This window comes from Corvus kubaryi, unplaced genomic scaffold (assembly GCF_017639235.1).
Source record: "Corvus kubaryi isolate FWS band 111438036 unplaced genomic scaffold, C.kubaryi_AGA036_p1.0 split1-131, whole genome shotgun sequence".
In the NCBI taxonomy this organism is placed as follows: Eukaryota; Metazoa; Chordata; class Aves; order Passeriformes; family Corvidae; genus Corvus; species Corvus kubaryi.
In genome coordinates, this window is record NW_024582073.1 from 27019721 (window position 1) to 27038641 (window position 18921).

Genomic DNA, 18921 nt, shown 5'->3' on the forward strand with positions numbered 1-18921 from the left:
CTTGGTGGTAATTTTGTTCTCAGAGTAACTTATTTTGTGGATAATGGGGCAGATCATGGTCAGACCAACTTCTGCTAATTTCCCTCTTGCAAAAATCCCTCACTCAGGCCAAATCCACCTTTCTGCATTTGATTTCTTTTTGCTTGTTTAAAATTAACCAGATTGTCTGGTCAACACTTATCTGCAGTGCTTTCCTCAACAGACACTGTCTTCAATTTGCACGTCTAAAACCTGTGCATCTAAATCCAGCTCTTGTACTGAGCAAACCGCCAGCAGCTTGCTGGAAACACTGGGATTTCTTTTCCCGCAAGCCTGGTGTTGCAGAAGCCATTTGCAAAGCCCTAGCCCTGGCCAGGGGCTGTTTTCAGATGCTTTTGGGCTCCTAATGTAATCCTGGATAAACAGAGAGCAATCTAGCACAGCTTTGTGCCCAAGTGCCTTCTCACTCAGCGTGCTGCTGGAAATGAGATTAGCGGGAGCGAGCGCTTCTGTTGACTCTCCTCTGTCTGAAATCAAACAGCTCCTTCTCAAAAAGCCAATAAACCCATTACTGCACCATTACTTTCTGGCCCTGGACCAGCTGTGATCTCATTCAGCTCTGTGCTTAGCAGGGGCTCCTTAGGTCTAAGCCTGAAGATGGGCAGGTCTGATTCCGGAGCTGCTCTGGGTACTTGGGGTGCAGGTTGATCTCATGGGGGCTTTTGCAGCAGATTCCCCTGCTGGGGTGGGACTTTGAGTGGGTCTTGGGCACAGTGTACACTGTACCACACAGCTGGAATTAAAATGTCTGTGTGGAATTAAAATCCCTGAAATGCTGGAGAAAATGTGGTGTCTGAACCCTTGTGCAAGCTCCCCCAGCTCACATTTGCTGAGCCAGTAGACGGGGTTTGACTTAAGGGGCTCCTAGGAATGGTCATGTCCTTTCCCTTGGAGGCTGCCAGGCTCCCTCATCTGTCATGACCACCCTCATCTTCATCTGCCAGCATGTTCAGGTGTGGTGCAGGGAGTCCATCCCCTCCTGGGGTGGCTTTGTGCCCTGGCCCTGCCCTGCCACCAACACTGCCCGCTTACACTGATGCTCAGCTGCCTTGTCACGAGCTTGTTTGAAGAAAGTGAAGTGTACAGGCAGCAGGGGTATTTCTAATCCCTGGTCCTTGCTTTTCTAGGCTATCACCATTATTACATGTATTTTTGGAGAGGTAACAGTTTATAGATGATCATGCCATGGTAGATCTCCAGCTGAGGGCAGGCATTGCAGCTCCCTGTCACTTCCTGGGGTAGAAGCAGCTCCCAAGAGCTCCTGGGCTTGTTTGTTGAACTTGATTTTACCACCTTGGCTGGTTTCACTGTTCAAAGGGCTCTTTAAAGATCCTTTGGAAGCCTTTAGAGAGGGGGCTGCCAGTTCTATTCCATGCTTCTCCCTTCCACCTTGGGAAGAAAAGCAGGGATATATTTTTAGAAATGGCATTGGGAAAAAAATGCTATCAAAAGCAGGTGGAAGGAGGTGTCCTTTTACACCCAAGGCAGGCTGGTTGTGGCTATTTAGGGTGCATTCCTGCAGTGGGTTCTGTTACCTGCTGTGGTCCAGCCCCACCACGTTGCCTTTCAGGTTGTGCAGAGTGGGTAATGCACAGAGATTTACCATTAGCACTGAATTATGGATTAACTTGGCCCTGGAGGAAACAAACGTTTCATGAAAGAGCAACAGCAGCGCTAAAATTAATGAGCAACAGAGGTAATAAAACACTAGTCCCATTCAGGAAAAAAAAAAAAGCAATATAAATATAGTAAGAGAGTGCATCAGATTCAATTTAATTAACCTGTGGTTAATAGGTTAAATAATTAAGATGAATTAATTAAACTAACTAGAAAGAAATTGTGTTTTGTTAAACCAACTCACCTTGTTCCATGTTATATAGAAAATATTGCTATCTGCCAAGTTATTATAGTCAGTGTAGGATGGGATTTATGTTCTGACATAATTACTGATCTGAGAAATGTGACATAAAAAGAGGTGAAAATAATTAAGCAGGCAGCATAGAAGATGTGTGCTCTGGGTATTAAACCAAACTATTACAGCTAAAGTGATGAGGAAAAAATCAGCATAGCATCACCAGTGATAAAAATTAGCTGTGAGGAATATTAGTAAGCTGTAATATGTATTAATATCTTTTAAACATAAAGCCAGATTAATTTTTTATCTGTGTGGATTTAACAAAAAATTGTGTAATGACAGTGTCTTTGGTCCAGCTGCACCAGGAATGGAGGAAAAGGAAAGATGTCCTAATTTTCAAAGTGATTTTTCAAATTTATCCAGCCTTTTGAATCCTCAAAAAATGTCTTTGCAGTTTTATTTCACTCAGTACCTCAGCAGAAAGGTGATGCATTTCAGACTGAAGATGAACTTAAAGACCTAAAACTGCCAGGTTTTTGTACTGAGAACTTGTGAAGTTTATTCATTTCCCCTTCCAGTAACTTTAACAGGAGTTTTATCATCCCTGTAACTCCATAACTCTGGTAGCTGAGACCAGGGGTTTTTTTTTCAGAGCATGAGACTTTTCAGTTTGTATTTTTACACCTACCAATACAAACACCTCTTACACTTCCTTAATGACACTTCTAGTCTTGTGAAAATCATGTCAGATCATTGAGAGTAAATGTAGTGAGCAAAACAGTAAAGGAGCAGTGGCTTGGTTTGACTACAGGAAATTACATAAACTATTTTTTTAGTGAAAAGAGGAGATTTTGTACGAGAATGTGTGAGTGAAAGATAAAACCATCAATCATGCTGGAAAGCAAAATGCTTCTGCTGATTTATGTTGTTTCTGGAAGTCAGTAACAGAAAGATGAAATTCAGCAGAAGAACAAAAGCAGCTATTGAGCCAAATACCTCAGATCTGTAAACCTCCCAAGATTCAATATTCAATATTCAAGTTCACTCAGGGATATTGAATTAGAAATATTTTTTATCACACTAAATTCAATGTTCATCTCATGCCATATTGTTAAAAATACATGCACATGAATTTGATCATGCAAAAAAAGCCCCAAAGAAGCTGAAGTGCCTGCTAACTGGAATGATCTTTTTTATTGTGCACCAAATTCTAAATTCCCTCGTGGTGGTCTTTCAGTGCAGGATTAATTAAAGAAAATACTACATCAAGTATCCTTTCTACTTATAAATGTCTCACAGGTTTGTGTAATCTCTTACTGAAGCTATTGCTAGAATTCCTTATAGATCAAAACCTCTAATTAAACATTAATTCCCTTAAAATATTTTCAAAGCCTTAATTTCAGTAACTTGCAAGTTATTTGCCTGCCACAGCACACTGTCTTCTTGTAATCAGTATTTAATAACCTGTACAGTTTAATCCCAATGTAATGTATTTGGCAATGGCAAATGAAATTGAAAAACCCTGCTGTAAACCTAGATGGTACACTGGGATGCTTTTATTACTATCTTAATTTATTGCTGGAAAGGAAAAGACAGTCCTGCCTTCCTTTAACCCTTAAAAGAGTATTAGAAGAGGAGATTATCATTCTTTCCTTTACTTTTATACAAAACTTAGTGAGAGCTGGACCACATCAGTGAAGAGTCAAATCCGTAAGTACAGCTCATAAGTAATGTGCCAAAATCTTGTCTAGTCGAAGAGCAAGCAGATAGTCCCAGTTTCTGTTTACTGAGATGGCTTTCAGGGTCTGATCTGCTGTATATGAGCACCTTGGGAAAACTCAGCCTCTTTGCCACAGACCACCACTGTTTTGACAGAGTATTTGCAGGTTTCTCTGCAGGTCAGCTGTGAGCTGTGGTTTATCATTTATGAAATGTTTCTTTCATCCTTATTTGAGAGCTGAAGCAACACCTGCTGACCCTGGCTGGGGCTTTGGGGCTGTGCTGAGTGTTTTTGCTCGGGCTCTATGTTTTTCCTGTGGATTTGCTGCCGTGACTAGCCCTGGCTATCAACAGCCTTTTCCAGCCTCCTTCCAGAGGCTCCCCAGTAGCCCAAGGCCGTTATTGCTCCCTCATCTGATCTTTGGAAGCTGCTCAAGGAGTTGCTTTGCCGTAACTCATATCTCTGATGCCCACAAATAACCAATGACCTTAATTTCCAGTACCTGGGATGCTCTGCCTCATCAACACCATTGCCTCAGCACCAGCGAGTGATAAAAAGAGCTTTTTGTCACTTTCAAAGCAAGTCAGCAAGAAACTTTTAGCAGATTGAACACCCTCAGCAGTAGAATCATTAGAAAAATCTTTTCTGCTCACTGGGTTGTACAGCTGGAGGTAACAGCAAGGTTTTGCCACATGTGTCACTCACAATCACATCAAAACTACTCAGAGGTTCAGTATTTTTTAATCCATCCTGCCTGGGCAATTTCTTGCCTTTTCTGCTTTTCAACTAAATCAGTTTTGGGTCCTGTATAAAAGATAAAAATGTAGGATATTTTTTTCCTGAAAATCAGATGGACATGTTTTTAAGCTCCCAGGCAGGCAGCTGCAGTTCCATGTTCCCTCTTCACAGCTGAGGCTGGCCTGTGTCGAGTTGAGAGGAGGAAAACCCATCTGGTTACATAGCTGGGATTTTTTCCCCTGGAGTAAATCTAATACCTGAGCCTTAAAAATCATGGATGTTCTAGAGACAGTGAACAGAAAGTAAAGTTGGTAACCTCTCCCATGTGCCAGGTCAGCAGGGAATATTTCATCCAGGCTCCTTTTCTTTATCTGAAAGTGACATTTCTTCACTTCAAATGCTCAGAATTCTGGACACCAGTCAGAGGACATTGTTCATTGGCATCGTGGGACCCAGCCAGGACATGGCACATAGGAGTTATTCTTTAAGGACCCTCAGGACACCCTTGACCCAACCTCCCTTATCCTTGTGGGACAATTCCACTGGCCAGATGTTAATTGGGAACACCCCACAGCTGGAAAAGACAGGTCCAGGAGGTTCCCAAGACACCTGGATGACAACTTCTTGGCAGAGGGCCTCAGGGAGCTGATGTGGACAGGCGCTCTCTGTGTTCTGCTGCTTGTTCCCAGAGAGGCTCTTGTGGGTAAGGTGGTGATTGGTGGCTGTCTTGACCACAAGGGCATGAAAACATTGATTTTCAAATCTCTGGTGCTGCTGGCACCCGTCTGGCTCCCGAGGTGGACCACTGAGCACGGCTGGAAAATCAGCATCTTTTATTGGCATGTCCTCCCACAGGAAAGCTGTTGGTTGCTTTGAGTCTCTGGGCAGTAACGAGGGACAATGACGATTCTCCAGAGCTCTTTGCAAGTATAAAAATATATATTGACAACAACTGAGCTGATCTGAATTAGAGTCTGGCAGCGGGTGCTAATCATCCAGCTGCACCTCCATGCAGGAGCACCAGAGCAGGGTGCACAGAGCCCACAGAGCCCGCCTGGGGCTGGAGGGCTGCCTGTGGGCACCCTGCGCGTCACTGAGGGTCTGGGCTGCCAGCTGGGCCTGTGAGGAACAGGGAGAGCAGCAGGGGCTGTCCCGGGCAGGGCTCTGTGCCCCTGCTGCTGGCACCTGCTCATCCGAGGCAGAAGGACTTGCTGCCTTTACCTCCTCCTGGAGAGGGTCCTGAAGGAGCTCTGGGTACTGGGGGTTGACCCAGATAGTTCGGATGGTGATGCGTCCCCAGTTTTCGTGCAACGATGCTTTGTCGCTGTTGTTTTCCCCTTGGGACAGCTTCTGGAGTCTGTTGACTTCACCTTGGGAAAGCTCTTGTTCCATGGAGTTTTGCCCTTGGCCCAGGTGATGGGGACTGCAGACCTTCCTCTTTTCCTCCTCGTTGGCCTGGGCCCCCTCCCTGGACTCTGGTGCTGCCAGCACTGACTGCTGCCCGCTGAGGGTCTGGGCTGCCTCCTGGGGGGGTGAGGGGCCTGGGGGAGAGCAGGGGCTCTGCAGGGCTGGGATGTGGCTCTCTGCCCCTGCTGAGGGCACCTGCTCGCCAGATGCTTCTGCCTTTGCCTCTTGCGCCTCAGGAGAAGCATCTGGGCAGGGCTTCTCGTTCTGTGACGGCCTGTCATCCTCCTGCAGCTGCTTGAGGTCCATCTGTGGGACAGAGGAGGCATGGGGTGGAGGGGGCTGTCTTGGCATAGGTTAAGCCCAGCCTTGTCCCATCACCAGCCTCTCTTTCTTGCCACATCCCTCATCCTTTGCCTCCTCAGGCTCATCAGCCCCTGGGTGGGCAAGGATTTGGGATTCACCTTCTCCCCCTTGGGTGTCTCTGTCATGCTCTCCTGCAGAGGTTCTCAGGTAGCTGCTGCCTCCTGAGAGAGGTGCTCTTGGGCAGTGGCACCCCAGGCCTCCGTGCCCCAAAAACCCCCCCAGAGGTCACAGTGGCCTCTGGGCACAGCGCAGCCCCTGTGTCACAAGGAGCCCGGGAATGTGCCTCTGTCACAAAGGGACACCCCAGCACTCCCAACAACCATGGACCCACCTGGGACTGGCTGTGCCCAGCACAGGACAGCCCCTGGCTGGTCCATCCCACCCCTCCCACACAGCCCTGGTGCCCACAGCCCCACAGAGACCCTCGCTCTGGACTTCTGGATCCCTCTGGATCAGGAATGACTTGGCCTTGGGCCTTTATTTCTTTCCCAGCCTTGATGGGGGCATCTCACATGGGGGGGATCATTTCTACAGGTGTTCTGTGTTTTAACTCAGCTCCTACACTCGGCTGCCTAAAACTGGTGCAGTCACTAAGTGCTTAATATGAGCTCTTGTAGCTTATTTCAATCATCCAGGTAGGGAACATCTTGGTTATAAAGGGAAAACTAAGCTTTGTTTGGTCAATGAATGCTTAGAAAACTCAAACATTTCTGGATTAAATAATACTCAGAATTCCAAACTGACTATTTACTAAAAGAATCCTGATGCCTTTCTAGTCTTCATTTGACTCATTTAAGAGAAATAGGTATGATAAAACCAATGTGAGAGAGAGAATCCACATGCTGCTGTTACTCTGTGGTGGATGACTGCCTTCCCCAAGAAAAGTTCAGTGAGAAATTTGTGCCCTAAGGCCTGTATTTACTGCTTGAGGAGTAAGTGGGGTATTTCAGGGATATCATTATTTATAGGATCAATATTGCTACTTAGCCAGATGGCTGGCCAAGCACGGTCAAATACTGTCTGCTATAATTTGTTTATTTGTCTATCGATCCATCTCTGCACCCATCTTGCTGATCAAACAGTTGGATAGAGCAGGACCAGGAACAACTTATTCCTAGTTTTCCCACATCAGTAGTAGGATTTGTCTCATGTAACTTCCCACTCAAAAGCTACATGAGCTTGGACAAGCCTGGAGCCCTATGGAAACAGCCAAATGGATTCACCCCATCTATTTTAGGCAAGACCCCTCACCTCCTGGGAGTGCCTACCCCAGAAAAAGGCAACCCACATCCCCTCCTGCCTACAAGTCTCAACACCAGAGAACTATAAAAACACTTAGCATGAAGTGTTGCACTGCTTAAGCAGAAAATGCAATTCTAGGAGGGATGTGTAGAAGTGGAAAGGATGGCCACAAAATTTTCCTGAATTCAGAATATTCAATGGAGGATGCAGAGAGATTTTTTCAGATCTACTCCAGTACACAGAGTACCTCATGTTGGCTCAAGCTGTTGCTTACTTGCTAGGAAAACGTGATCTAGTAAAAGGCTTCCACTGATCAGAGGGTGCCAACCCACGGTGAGGGTTCCTCACCTCCACACCAAGCAGGAACAGCTCCCGTGAGGTGGGTGGAGCTGATGAACCAGAAATCACTGTCAACTGCAGATGGATTCACAGATGGAGAGGAAAGCTGTTTCAAAAGTTTGAGTGAAATGCAGTTTTAAAAATCAAGGTGTTTCACAGAAAGATCCCTGACGTGACACATTCACTGGGTTGTTCTATGCCGAGGTGTGAGCGCGGGAGGATATGGAGATTCATGTGCTGAAAAATTCCATGGAACCTGTGTGGGAGCGGGAGATGCTTTCTGGGAACCAGCCAGGTCACTGCAGAAACACAACAGGTGATTTTTGAAGAGTGAGACGAAGCCAACACACTCAAATTTGTGTTGTTTGTGTTTGTCCCATCAGAGGGACAGTGAAAGTGGCTGTGCTGGGGATGGGGCTGCTTGCCAGACAGCCAATCACCCCCTACATCCAGTATCAGCCCTGTCCTTGTCTTCATCACCCACAAAGCTCTGATTTAACACACTCAGGTGCCAGCAGCCAGGTTGCTACAGAGAATTTCTGGGTCATCACAAAACCTGACCAGCCATGGCGCTGTTTGTTTTGCAATACTGTTCCAAGAAGACAAAAGAGATGAGGGCTCTCAGTTTTCACCTGGCAATAGTAGTTGTCACCCCTGCTGATGAACAGATGGTTTGAAACCATCCTGTTTTTCTGGAAACAGGCAAGGACTCTCCGGACAAACATATGCAATGCCTGGGAAGGCCAGTCCAAGCAGTCAAGGCAAAACACACAAGGAACCTTTGGTGTCTTGAGGATGCTCACCTGGGGCATCTCTGATACAGCTCCAAGCCCTGAGGATGGGCTGGTCCAATTGGCACAGCTTGGGAAGTTCACTAAAGGGAGGAAGCCTCCCTGGGTCTCACAGGGCGCTTCCCAGGCTGACATGGGGCAGAGGAGGGGCTGTATCTATAGCTACAATTATTAATGCTTTCATCTAGGATTTGTTAGATTCCTTTAGAGAAAGCTGGGCTACGTAGTTAGGATAGGAGGGGGAAAAATATTTCCCTTCCCCCTTTCCTTCCCTCTTTTCTTCCCAGGCAAATTATGGGCCAGGTTTCCCTTCCCTCCAGTCATGAAGGGAGTTGGTACCAGGCTTGGGTGAGCTGTGATTTGGTATTATCTCGAAAGAAAGCACCACTGAGTCCAACAGAGATGCTCATTTAGCAAAGCCTGTCAGCTTGAGCAGACTCATTGGCCTCAGTTGGTTTTAGGCTGCATCTGAAGTCAGACAGACAAAGCATTGCTTTAAAGTGCGGAAGAGGAATTTGACTAAAGCCACTGTAATAAATAATCTTGTGATGGGCAAGTCATGCAAATTAGGTGAATGTAGACAGGGTGGGAACCCTCTGCCCAAGCCTGAGGCAGTTCAGACACCTTTGTTCCACTCTGGGTTCCTGTTCACAGTGGAGAGATGTGGGTCACCTACTCCCCCATGATCCATGGTGTCCTAAGCCATGGTCCACCCCCTCCTCTGGGGTCCACCCCCTCCTCTGCAGCCCACCCCAATGTGCAGGAAGCACAGCCAGAATCAGCCATTTAAAAATTCACCTTTCAAATATTTCTTGTCCTGCACAAGTAAATCCAATCAAAATCACATTTTGTCACACACAGGTGTATGATGTGTGCTGCTTCGCTGTGGCTTCCTTCAGGACCTGGGCTTGTCTCATTCTAAACCTGTGAATAATCCCAGTGAATTTAAACACTGCAAATATTTCAGTTTGAGGGTAAGTGTGCCTGGGTGTTTCAGTGGAGTGTGAGAACAGACAGCTAACACTTCTCTCTGGTACCCACTGAAGTGGTGTAACCAAGCAGAAGCCCCACTGAGCCGAAAAATGCCCCTTGCTCAGGAAAAGCAGGCTCCTGCCTCTGCTTCCAATGCCCTACGATGGGACATCTCCCAGAGAGGTGGAAGCACCTCCAGTGGGTTTCCTCTGGTACCCACTGCAGGTCTGATTCAAAGCTCACTCAAGGTAAAAGTGCCATTTATTTTCTGTGGGATTTTAAATTTGTTTTCCCATTAAATGCACTCAACTTTTAGAAAAGGACAGTTGGGATATGAATTAATTTAGCTGAAGTTCCTGGACTTTCCCATTTTGTGTCCATTTTAGGGATGAAGTTAAACCATGTTCTTCACAGAATCACAGACTATCCTGAGTTGGAAGGGACTCACAAGGACCATCGAGTCCAACTCCTGGCCCTGCACAGCACCATCCCCCAGAGTCACACCCTGTGCATGAGAGCATTGTCCAAACACCCCTTGAGCTCTCTCAGGCTGGTGCTGTGACCACTGCCCTGGGGAGCCTTTTCAGTGCTCAGCCACCCTCTGGGGGAGGACCTTTTTTCTATTATCCAACCCAAACCTTCCCTGACACAACCTCAAGCCATTCCCTTGGGTCCTGTTCCGGGGCACAGAGCAGAGATCAGTGTCTGCCCTTTCTCTTCCCCTCACAAAGAAGTTGTTTCACAATTCAGCACAGTGAGAACATCCCCACCAAGATGTTCACTGCTTTTTGTAAGGTGCTGTTGTTCTGACAATCACTTTTGCTTTCTTTTTCTTTGTACATTTTTATTTGTTTTAGTTGGCTTTTTTTTTTTATTTTATATTTTTTCATCTTCAGGGAATGCTGTAACAGCAATTTCACAGGAATTCAGTTTTGGTTTTGTTTGCAATAATTTTTGTCACTGGAGTGAAAAAGGAATCCACAGGAGCAATTACTGGTCATGAAAGAGTGAATAAATGAATGAATGATCTTCAGCTTTGCTATTATTTTCACACAATGACAGCACAGGCTGGTGCACTGACTACAGTGTGTTTAGGGCAGGGAGAGAAACTCTCTAAAAGCCCATGGGAGATAATTAGTTTGAACCTCCCTCCGAAAATGGTGTATTTCTCTTTTGTGGTGACCTCAGTGCCAAGTCCTGAGGAGGAGCAGGTTCCTGTGGATGGCACCAGCGGAGACAGAAATCGGATTGCCTTGGGAACAGAGGAAGAGTATTCTTCCCTGACCTTCACATGGGCTGAAGCAACTGAAGCACCTTCCAATCATTTGCCTCTCTGCCACGAGCTGCTAAAATAGGGCAGAGATACAGCCAGCCCCTGTGGCAGTTTGGCATCTAAAATTAGCTCCTTCAACAGAAAACACCTCGAGTTTGGCCTAATTAAGTTCAGTTGATGTTATTGCTATTTCTTCACTGTTTCAGCAGGAGGAGGTGGGTGGGTGCTTGTGTGTTCCGGGACCACCAAGCATCAGTAACCACAGTGTTAACACAAATTCCATATGCTATAACTAGGGAAAGTGCAAGAAAGTCACTTCCAGCACCAAATTATCAGAATAAAAGCAAAAATAATATCCTGTAGTCACTTTGCTTTCCTGCCTTCAGCACGGTTGTTTGTGTCCCACATCAAACTTCTTCTCCACAGTTTTTTGCTGTAGTTTCAAAGGGTCAGGATGGTCCTGCACATGAATTTCCTTCATATTGAGCAAAGTGCAGAGGTTTTGTTGTGCCCAAACCCAGGGGATTTGAGAAACACATGACTTTTTTTCCCCAAGAAAGGTGTGTCCTAAAGCACCCTGCACTTCCTGAGGACAATATCTTGGTTTTGCTTAATTGTCTTTGTATTTTGCTCCTCAGTTAAACCTGCAAAAGCCCTTCTTCAGCCAAGGCCGTTGAGGAACGAGCAGTCAAACAGTGAAGCAGTTGTGACATCTAGTGGTGTTTGTGGCTGTTACAGTGCACGGAAAAATCACGGAATCGTGGAATGGTTTGGGTTGGAAGGGACCTTAGGGACCATCCTGTTCTAACCCCTGCCATGGGCAGCGACACCTTCCACTAGACCAGGCTGGTCAGAGCCTTGTACTTGAACAATTCCAGGGATGGGGCAGCCACAGCTTCTCTGGCCAATGAAAAATACATACTAAATAGTACTAAAAATGTAGGAATAAGTATACTTAGTCAAAGCTGACTGTGTGCTTTTAAGGATAAATAGCCAGAGGGATCTCACAGAGCTGACAAGGTCTTGAGTGCTGCCGTTGCAGTGCCTTCACTGCTGCTGCTCCAACTTTACCTGCAAGGATGTGAAATGAGGATTAGCCCCCGTGGATTTAGTTTAGACATTTGTATGCATTTTGTAGACATTCAAGAACTAGTCCTGAAGCAAAGGATTTCAGTAGAACATTAACTTGGTCCTGCAGAACTTTGCACACTGACATTGCTGCGTCAGCAAGATTTCTGCAAAATGAAAAACCTCAAATAAAACACTTTAGAAAGACTCTGGGTACTTTTATTGTTGTCAGTTACTTTTGCAAGGACAAAGCTGGCTTCGGGTTAACAACAAATTTAAGCAAAATTCTTTTTTTCTTTAGGTGAAAGACAAATCCTGCCATGGCATAAACCTATATTCATATTTTATTCTGGGGTTGTTAAGCCTCCAGGGAAATGGTGGACTCCAGAGAACTTCTACTCTTCATCAATCCCACAGTGCCTGAAAAAAATTTTAGTGCAAATAATTCCAACAGATGTGTTTGTGAAGCTGCTGTGGCCACCTCTGGGATTTCCAGACTGCAGATGGCCTGTCTGACCACTGAAAATTAGCTGATGGCATCCAATAAAAGGGAGTAAAAAGCTGTAACTTGTCAACTCAGCATTTCTTAAGGCTTTGACATATATTCCTACAGGACCGGGCTCTGAGAAACCTGGTCTAGGTTGTCCCTGCTCATGACAGGGAAGTTAGGCTAGAGGACCTTTAAATGTTCCAACCCAAAGCATTCTGTGGCTCTATGATGCAGAATTAAGCAAGAGCTGCAACAGAGCTTTGCTTTGTGCTTTTGTGCGTGTGTCCCCAGGGGAGGCGGGCGAACATCACTGGAACTAAGGGAATAGCCCCAGGAGACTGCTAGAGGGAGAAGTTTGTCAACTGAGGCTAAAAAGCCACCATTTCCTGCTCCAGGACCACAGAGCCCAGCCCTGCCCAGTGGTCCTGCAGTGGCCTGACCAACCTTCCCATGAAGTAGCTGATGACAAGGACGGGGGAGCAGAACAAAAGGGAAGTATCTGGATTTGCTGCTCTCCATGAAGGTGAAGGTGCTTGTTCCATGTGTTTGTGACTTCTGGGGACACCAGACCAGACCTGATCTGTTGTAGGCTGTGCTAGATTTAGCCAGGTTGAGACCTTCCTCTTCGTGTGGCTTTTGGGTGCTCCCATTCCTTACCTCTCTCTTGTTTCCTGATGCTGATTTTCAGAATTACGGCTTTCTTAAACCCCAGAGGATTAAAAAAATATCATTGCTCCACGCCTAATTATGCACAATCTCATGAACCAAAGCATTTCAGGGAAGCTGAGGTCAAAAGGAAGGTGCCTATTTCCACTGCTGCAGTTCTGGCCCTTAGACATCAGGGTTTTATCAGCTTTCAGCTTAACTCCTGCTGAGATGTACCCCACAATCCTGAAACCTTAAAAACCAACCTGGCCTCCAGGGAAGGAGACTTGAGTTTATTTATCACACAGGGATTCATTGGCATTCAGTGGAGCCTCTTTCAAGGCAAAGAATTAGGGTTGGTCTTTAAGGTCCCTTCAACCCAAACCATTCCATGACGCTGTGAAAGAATTAACAGCCCAACTCAATTCCTTACAGCAGGGGGCGAGCCAGGACCAGAGGCTTTTCTGGCATATGCATTTCAAGGAACTTGCATCCCATTTTGCTCCTGCTTTTTCCGGGATGGCAGAGACTCAGCAGGATCCTGTATTCTGCTCCAACACCAGAAAAACCCCATACATGGTCTCTGAGGGCAGAATTTGTCCCAGTCTGCTGTTTCCCCTTTGTGAACCCTCCCATCTTCAGGTCTGCTCCACTCCTCATGACCAGCAGTGCAACCTGATGATCTGGAAGAGCAGGTCTGCAGGACATGAGCTTTCCCAGGACTGTGGGGCAGCCCCAGGTCTGACACCTGTGTTTTTAATAAACCAGATCACTGTGCTTGGCTGCCCTGCCTCCAGGAGGGAGAAAGGCAGTGGGAGGTGTATGGCTGCAGCCCAGTGAACTGCTACAAAAACCCATCAAATGTCAAGCTTTTCTCTAAGACCTGGAGCTGCTGAAGCATTTCTGGCAAAATTTACTGAACAAAATGAGTAAGCTCCGATAAGCCCCTGATATGTGACAGACTTGCTTCAAATCCCACAGCAAAGGAAAAGCCCACACTATGTAGGTGAAGATGACCACAGGTCTTCAGCAGCATCTTCCTTCCAGGAGAAATCCAAGCTATGAGGGACCTGAAAGGATCATTTTGGGACTGGCAGGCTGCGGGTACCATTTCAGTGTCCGTCCTTGGGACTTCCAACTAAACCGCTTCCGATGTTGATGTTGTGACCACAGTTGGTGCAGAGCTGAAGTCTGATCTCCTGTTTGTGAAGCACTGCAGAAATGTCAGCCTCTTTAGAAATACCAAACCACAGCACAGCTTAGGGGACAAGGGGTAGTGTTCCTGCGCTTCTTTATTTTCATTTGGCATTATTAATACTGAAAAAAAACCCCTAAAATAACTATACTAATAGCAATAACACAGGATTTTTCAGGAAGGAAGTTTGCAGGATTTTTCAGAAGCAAAATACAGAATTTCTTTGCTGAAAGCAGAATGGGGATTGAGCAGAAAAAGAGCAAGCTGGATGCTCCTTTTCTTGCTCCACCTACACCCTCCCTGCCACAACTCTCCAGTGGTTCTTATCTGCTCTCTGGAGTTACGCAAGTCCCAGCAAGTCCACTTCTAACTAATTCCTTAGCAGATGCTATCAGCCATAGCTCTGTTACTGAAAAACCATAGGCTGTAGGTTAAAAATAAAGCAGGTTAAAGCACAAGCGTGGCTAATCCCTCCAGAGGGAATCCTCAGCTCTGATTTTTTCTGTGCTCTTTACAAAGGAAAGGAGAGCAGTAGTCCAGATCCTCCTGGTGACTTTCCCCAGGGCTGAGATGCAGGGATTATTTTTACTTACAACCTATAAATTAAAGTACAGAAACCCACAAACTAGTCTGTTTTTAGAAGGGTCAGCTCCCCTTAGCTGCTGGAAGCTGGATAGAGGTGAGGCCAGGGTTTAGCTTCACGCTTGGGTCCCTGCTTTGATTCCAGGCAGATGATGGGGAGTGACCAATTTGTTTACAATTCCTTAAGTTCCAGTAATAGGAGGTGATGATGCCACTACAACTAACAAGATTCACAAGGATTTCAAGCTGCTGGGTTGTTTTATTGAGGGTAAGATTGGGAGACAGCAATCAAACATCAGCTGATGCCAGAAACATAGGTCCAGAGTCATCACTGAGGTGACTAAGGGCTAAACCAGCTCAAGAATTCATCCCTGATTTAGCAATTTCCTAAATACAGGCTTTCCCTCCAAGGATGGCCTTCCTGCTAAACCCTCCCTATTGGAACCTGCATTTGTCACAGGGATGTCTTTTAGCTCTGGGAGCACCAGGAGACAAACCTGTTTCAGGTTCTGAATGGGAAATCCGGGGTATATTTTATGCTGTTAAATACCTGCCCACAAAGTCCATTTTGTGGCTGTACCAACCGTGCAGTTTGTACAGCTGCCAGGCTGAACACAACCCCAAGTTTTTTAATATGTCTGAGTTTATAATATGGATTGTGTGAATCCTGCCATAGAATCACAGAATGGTTGGGGTTGGAAGGGACATTAAAAACCATCAAGTTCCAACCCCCTATATTACTGCAGGCCTGGGCCCTAGGGTATATCACTGTGTCCCGCAGCCATAGGGAGGAGGAGGAGGAGAGAAGATCCAGCAGGCAGGAATTGTGCAGCAAGATTGATTTATTTAATTATTTTACAAACTCTTTTATAGACTTTTTTCTTCACAGTCTAATTGGACAAGGATCAGCCACCCCTTGGGGTGATTGGCTAAAATCCTAAAACATCCATTGTCAAAATATTTTTCTACTGTACCATAAACAAGACTTTTCAAGGTTGCAGGTGGCTTGGTTGTTTACATAACTTTGCTACCTCTTCTGTGAGAGAGAAAAGTCTCTCACAGACTTAGAAAATAGCAAGAAAATCCTTGCTAGCAGCATTTTTGCATCTACACCCCTGCCACAGACAGGGACACCTCCCACTAGACCAGGCTACTCAGAGCCCCATCAAATCTGGTCTCAAACACTTCCAGGGATGGGGAATTCAGTTTTTCTGGGCAACAAGATTATCCTGAAGGATTTCTAGCTGGTGGGAAGCTCACCACAATGATTTGTATTTCTCTTAAAATGACCCTTATAAAAATGCATTAGGGACTGACCCCTCCTTTGGGCTTGCTAAAATGGTTGAACATTATTGTTCTTAGATTAAATCCCCAAATCTTTCTTAATCCTTTGGCTACCCCACTAGAACTGGGTCTGACCTGAGCTTTGTAAGGCAGCCCCTGTCACTGCTACCTGAGTGTTGCTAATTGCTGCATTGTTTCTCCCTGGGTTGAATGGTTTCTTTCTAGGCAGTTGATTCAATCAGCAAAATTAATGTTGGTGGGAGAGAGTGTTCTCTGACAGGAACCCAACCACTGCGTTAAAACAATTGAAAATAGGTTTATTTTTCCTCAATTCCATGCATGTCTGGCCAATTAGATATTGTCAGCTTGTTTCCATACCCTGAAACTTCAACAGATAGAGTGATGATGCTTTGCATCAATTAGTTACAGAGTCAAAAGACTCTATACACAATAAGGTTTTTGAATGCAAAGGACTGAAGAGATGTTTCTGCTAATGGTGTTTAAAAAAACCCAAACCACCAACCCCAACCCTCATCTTACATGATCCTATTAAAAACACTAAAAAAGCAAAATGTTTCTGTATTCAGAATGACAATGCATTGGCATCTAACTCAAATTCTGTAATCCCCACAAGAGTCTTAGTGAAAGCCTCAAGGAAAAATTGATTTGGAAACGGATCCAGGTAAAAATCTTCTAGTAGTGAAGGGGTTCCTTATAAAATCAATGTGTGTGTGTCCTCCTAAAGGGATCATATATACCCCATAAGAAGCTGAACATTTGGATGCTTCATTTATTACAGCCTCAGTTTTAGGGACACAATTGATTAATCAGGAAGAAATCAGAGTATGACTTTGCATGTTTATTTTTGTTCTGAAGCAATACTTTGTCTCTTCTCGAACCACTTCCACAGTCCTCCCTCCCTCATCTATGCCCATAAATACACAAATATTTGTACTGGTTATATTTACAGGACATGTTTCTGGAGGCAGTTGATGGGACAGGTTGAACCAGATAACCCACTGTGGTCCCTCCCAACCTGACCCATCCTGTGATTCTGTGAGGTGATGGAGTCACAGAACCACAGAATAAGCTGAATTGGAAGAGACCCACAAGGACCATCGAGTCCAGCTCCTGGCCCTGCACAGCACCATCCCCCAGAGTCACACCATGGGCCTGAGAGCATTGTCCAAACCCTTCCTGAGCTCTCTCAGGCTGGTGCTGTGACCACCGTCCTGGGGAGCCTGTTCCAGTGCCCAACCACCCTCTGGGTTAGAACCTTCTTCTAATATCGAACCTAAGGGGGGCGGCCCCCCCCCCCCGACACAACTTCAGGCCATTCCCTCAGGTCCTGTCACTGTCACCACAGAGCAGAGATCAGTGTCTGCCCCTCCTCTTCCCCTCATGGGAAGTTGTAACTGCAATGGGGTCTCCCCTCAGTCTCCTCCTGGTTGAACAGACCAAGTGCCCTCAGCCACTCCTCACACGGCTTCTCCTCAAGGCCCTTTGATGTGTGGAAAACTCAAAAGTTGCAAAGTAGGTATGTTTTAATCAGCTGAGGCCCATGGGGGATGTTTCCTCCAAAGGCATGCGCGCCTTCAGTGGTGCTTGGCTTAGTATTTGTCCAGTTATAAACTACATATCCATCAGAGTACACAACACACCTATACATATCCATTGCCTGTCCCTGCTTTATATTACAATTAGCTCTAAAGTCATTAACATATCGGTGCGCTTGTGCAGTGCTGCCTGGTGGTCACGGGCCGGGGCCCCTGGCATGAAGTAAAGGTCTTCCTCAGAGGAAGTAAGTAGTCTTCCTTGGGTTGGACTTTTTACCTCGCCTTCTTGCGCAGACTCCTTGTGTTCCTGGCCCAAGTCCAAACCTCATAGCTGGCTTAGGCTGGTTTCAGGGTCCGAAAGCAGGATTTTTGGTCACGGTTACTTCCCCTTATCAATGGTCCTGCATCCTCCCCTTATACTCCCTTACATCCTCCCCTTTTGCCTGGCAAGCGCAATGAGTGTTGAGCAAGCCATACACATTGTTCAGCAAGCAGCTGCAAAACTTAGCAATGCTAGCAATACCGCGGTCAGTAGTTAACTCTTAAAATTCTAAGTCCCCTCTGTTGGGCAACCATCTTTGTTGCCCTCCTTTGGGCACTCTCTAATGGTTCCATGTCTTTCTTATATTGTGGGGCCCAAAGCTGCCCCCAGCACTCGAGGTGAGGCCGCCCAGCCCAGAGTAGAGCAGGACAATCCCTCCCTTGCCCGGCTGGCAATTCCTGATGTCCCCCAGGACAGGGATGTCCCTCCTGGCTGCCAGGGCGCTGCTGACTCAGATCCAACTTTCCATCGACCTGGACCCCCAGGTCTCTTTCCATGGCCCTGCTCTCCACCCTCTCATTCCCCAGTCTCTCCGTACATCCAGGGTTGCCCCATGCCAGGTGCAGAATCCGGCACTTTCCCCTGTTGAACTTCACATGGTTGGTGATTGCCCAGCCCTCCCATTTGTGGAGGTCTCTCTGCAGGGCCTCCCTGCCTTTGAGAGAGTCAACAGTTCCTCGCAGTCACCGTCCCTGGAGGTGTCTGAGGACGGACTGGACGCGCCCGTGGCGGTGCCTTGGGCTCGGTGATCTCGGAGCTCTCCCCCACCCTCATGGCTCCCGTGCCTACAGCACCCAGAAGGCCCCGCGGAGCCGCTTCCGCCGCTGGGGCGGGCCGAGCTCGGGGCCGCCGCCGCCGTCATTGCGGACGGGACGATGTCTCGCTGCAGCCCCGCCGCCGCCCGCCTGCTCGGCCGCTTCCTCCGCCGTGAGTACCGGGATGAGCCCTCCCGGCCCCGCCGCGGGGGCCGCGGGCAGCGCCGGGGCCCGGCCGGGCGGGGCAGGGCAGGGGCCGGGCAAGGTCACGGCGGAGCGGGGCCG

General features: G+C 46.8%; 2 protein-coding genes across 2 annotated transcripts in view; one reads left to right on the forward strand and one right to left on the reverse strand.

The window, feature by feature from the left end:
• Positions 1 to 5315: 5315 nt before the first annotated feature.
• Positions 5316 to 6318, reverse strand: LOC121676575. Its single transcript, XM_042053300.1, has 2 exons — positions 6221 to 6318; positions 5316 to 6065 (listed from the first exon to the last, which is right to left on the reverse strand). The coding sequence occupies exons 1-2, from the start codon at positions 6245 to 6247 to the stop codon at positions 5340 to 5342; spliced, it is 753 nt and encodes a 250-aa protein (XP_041909234.1). The 5' UTR covers positions 6248 to 6318; the 3' UTR covers positions 5316 to 5339.
• Positions 6319 to 18700: 12382 nt separating this feature from the next.
• The window catches only part of SUCLG1 (succinate-CoA ligase GDP/ADP-forming subunit alpha), a 16740-nt gene continuing 16519 nt past the window's right edge, over positions 18701 to 18921 (forward strand). Inside the window, exon 1 of the mRNA XM_042053368.1 lies at positions 18701 to 18808. Coding sequence (XP_041909302.1) covers positions 18757 to 18808 — 52 coding nt within the window. The 5' untranslated portion in view covers positions 18701 to 18756. The remainder of the gene's footprint in view (positions 18809 to 18921) is intronic.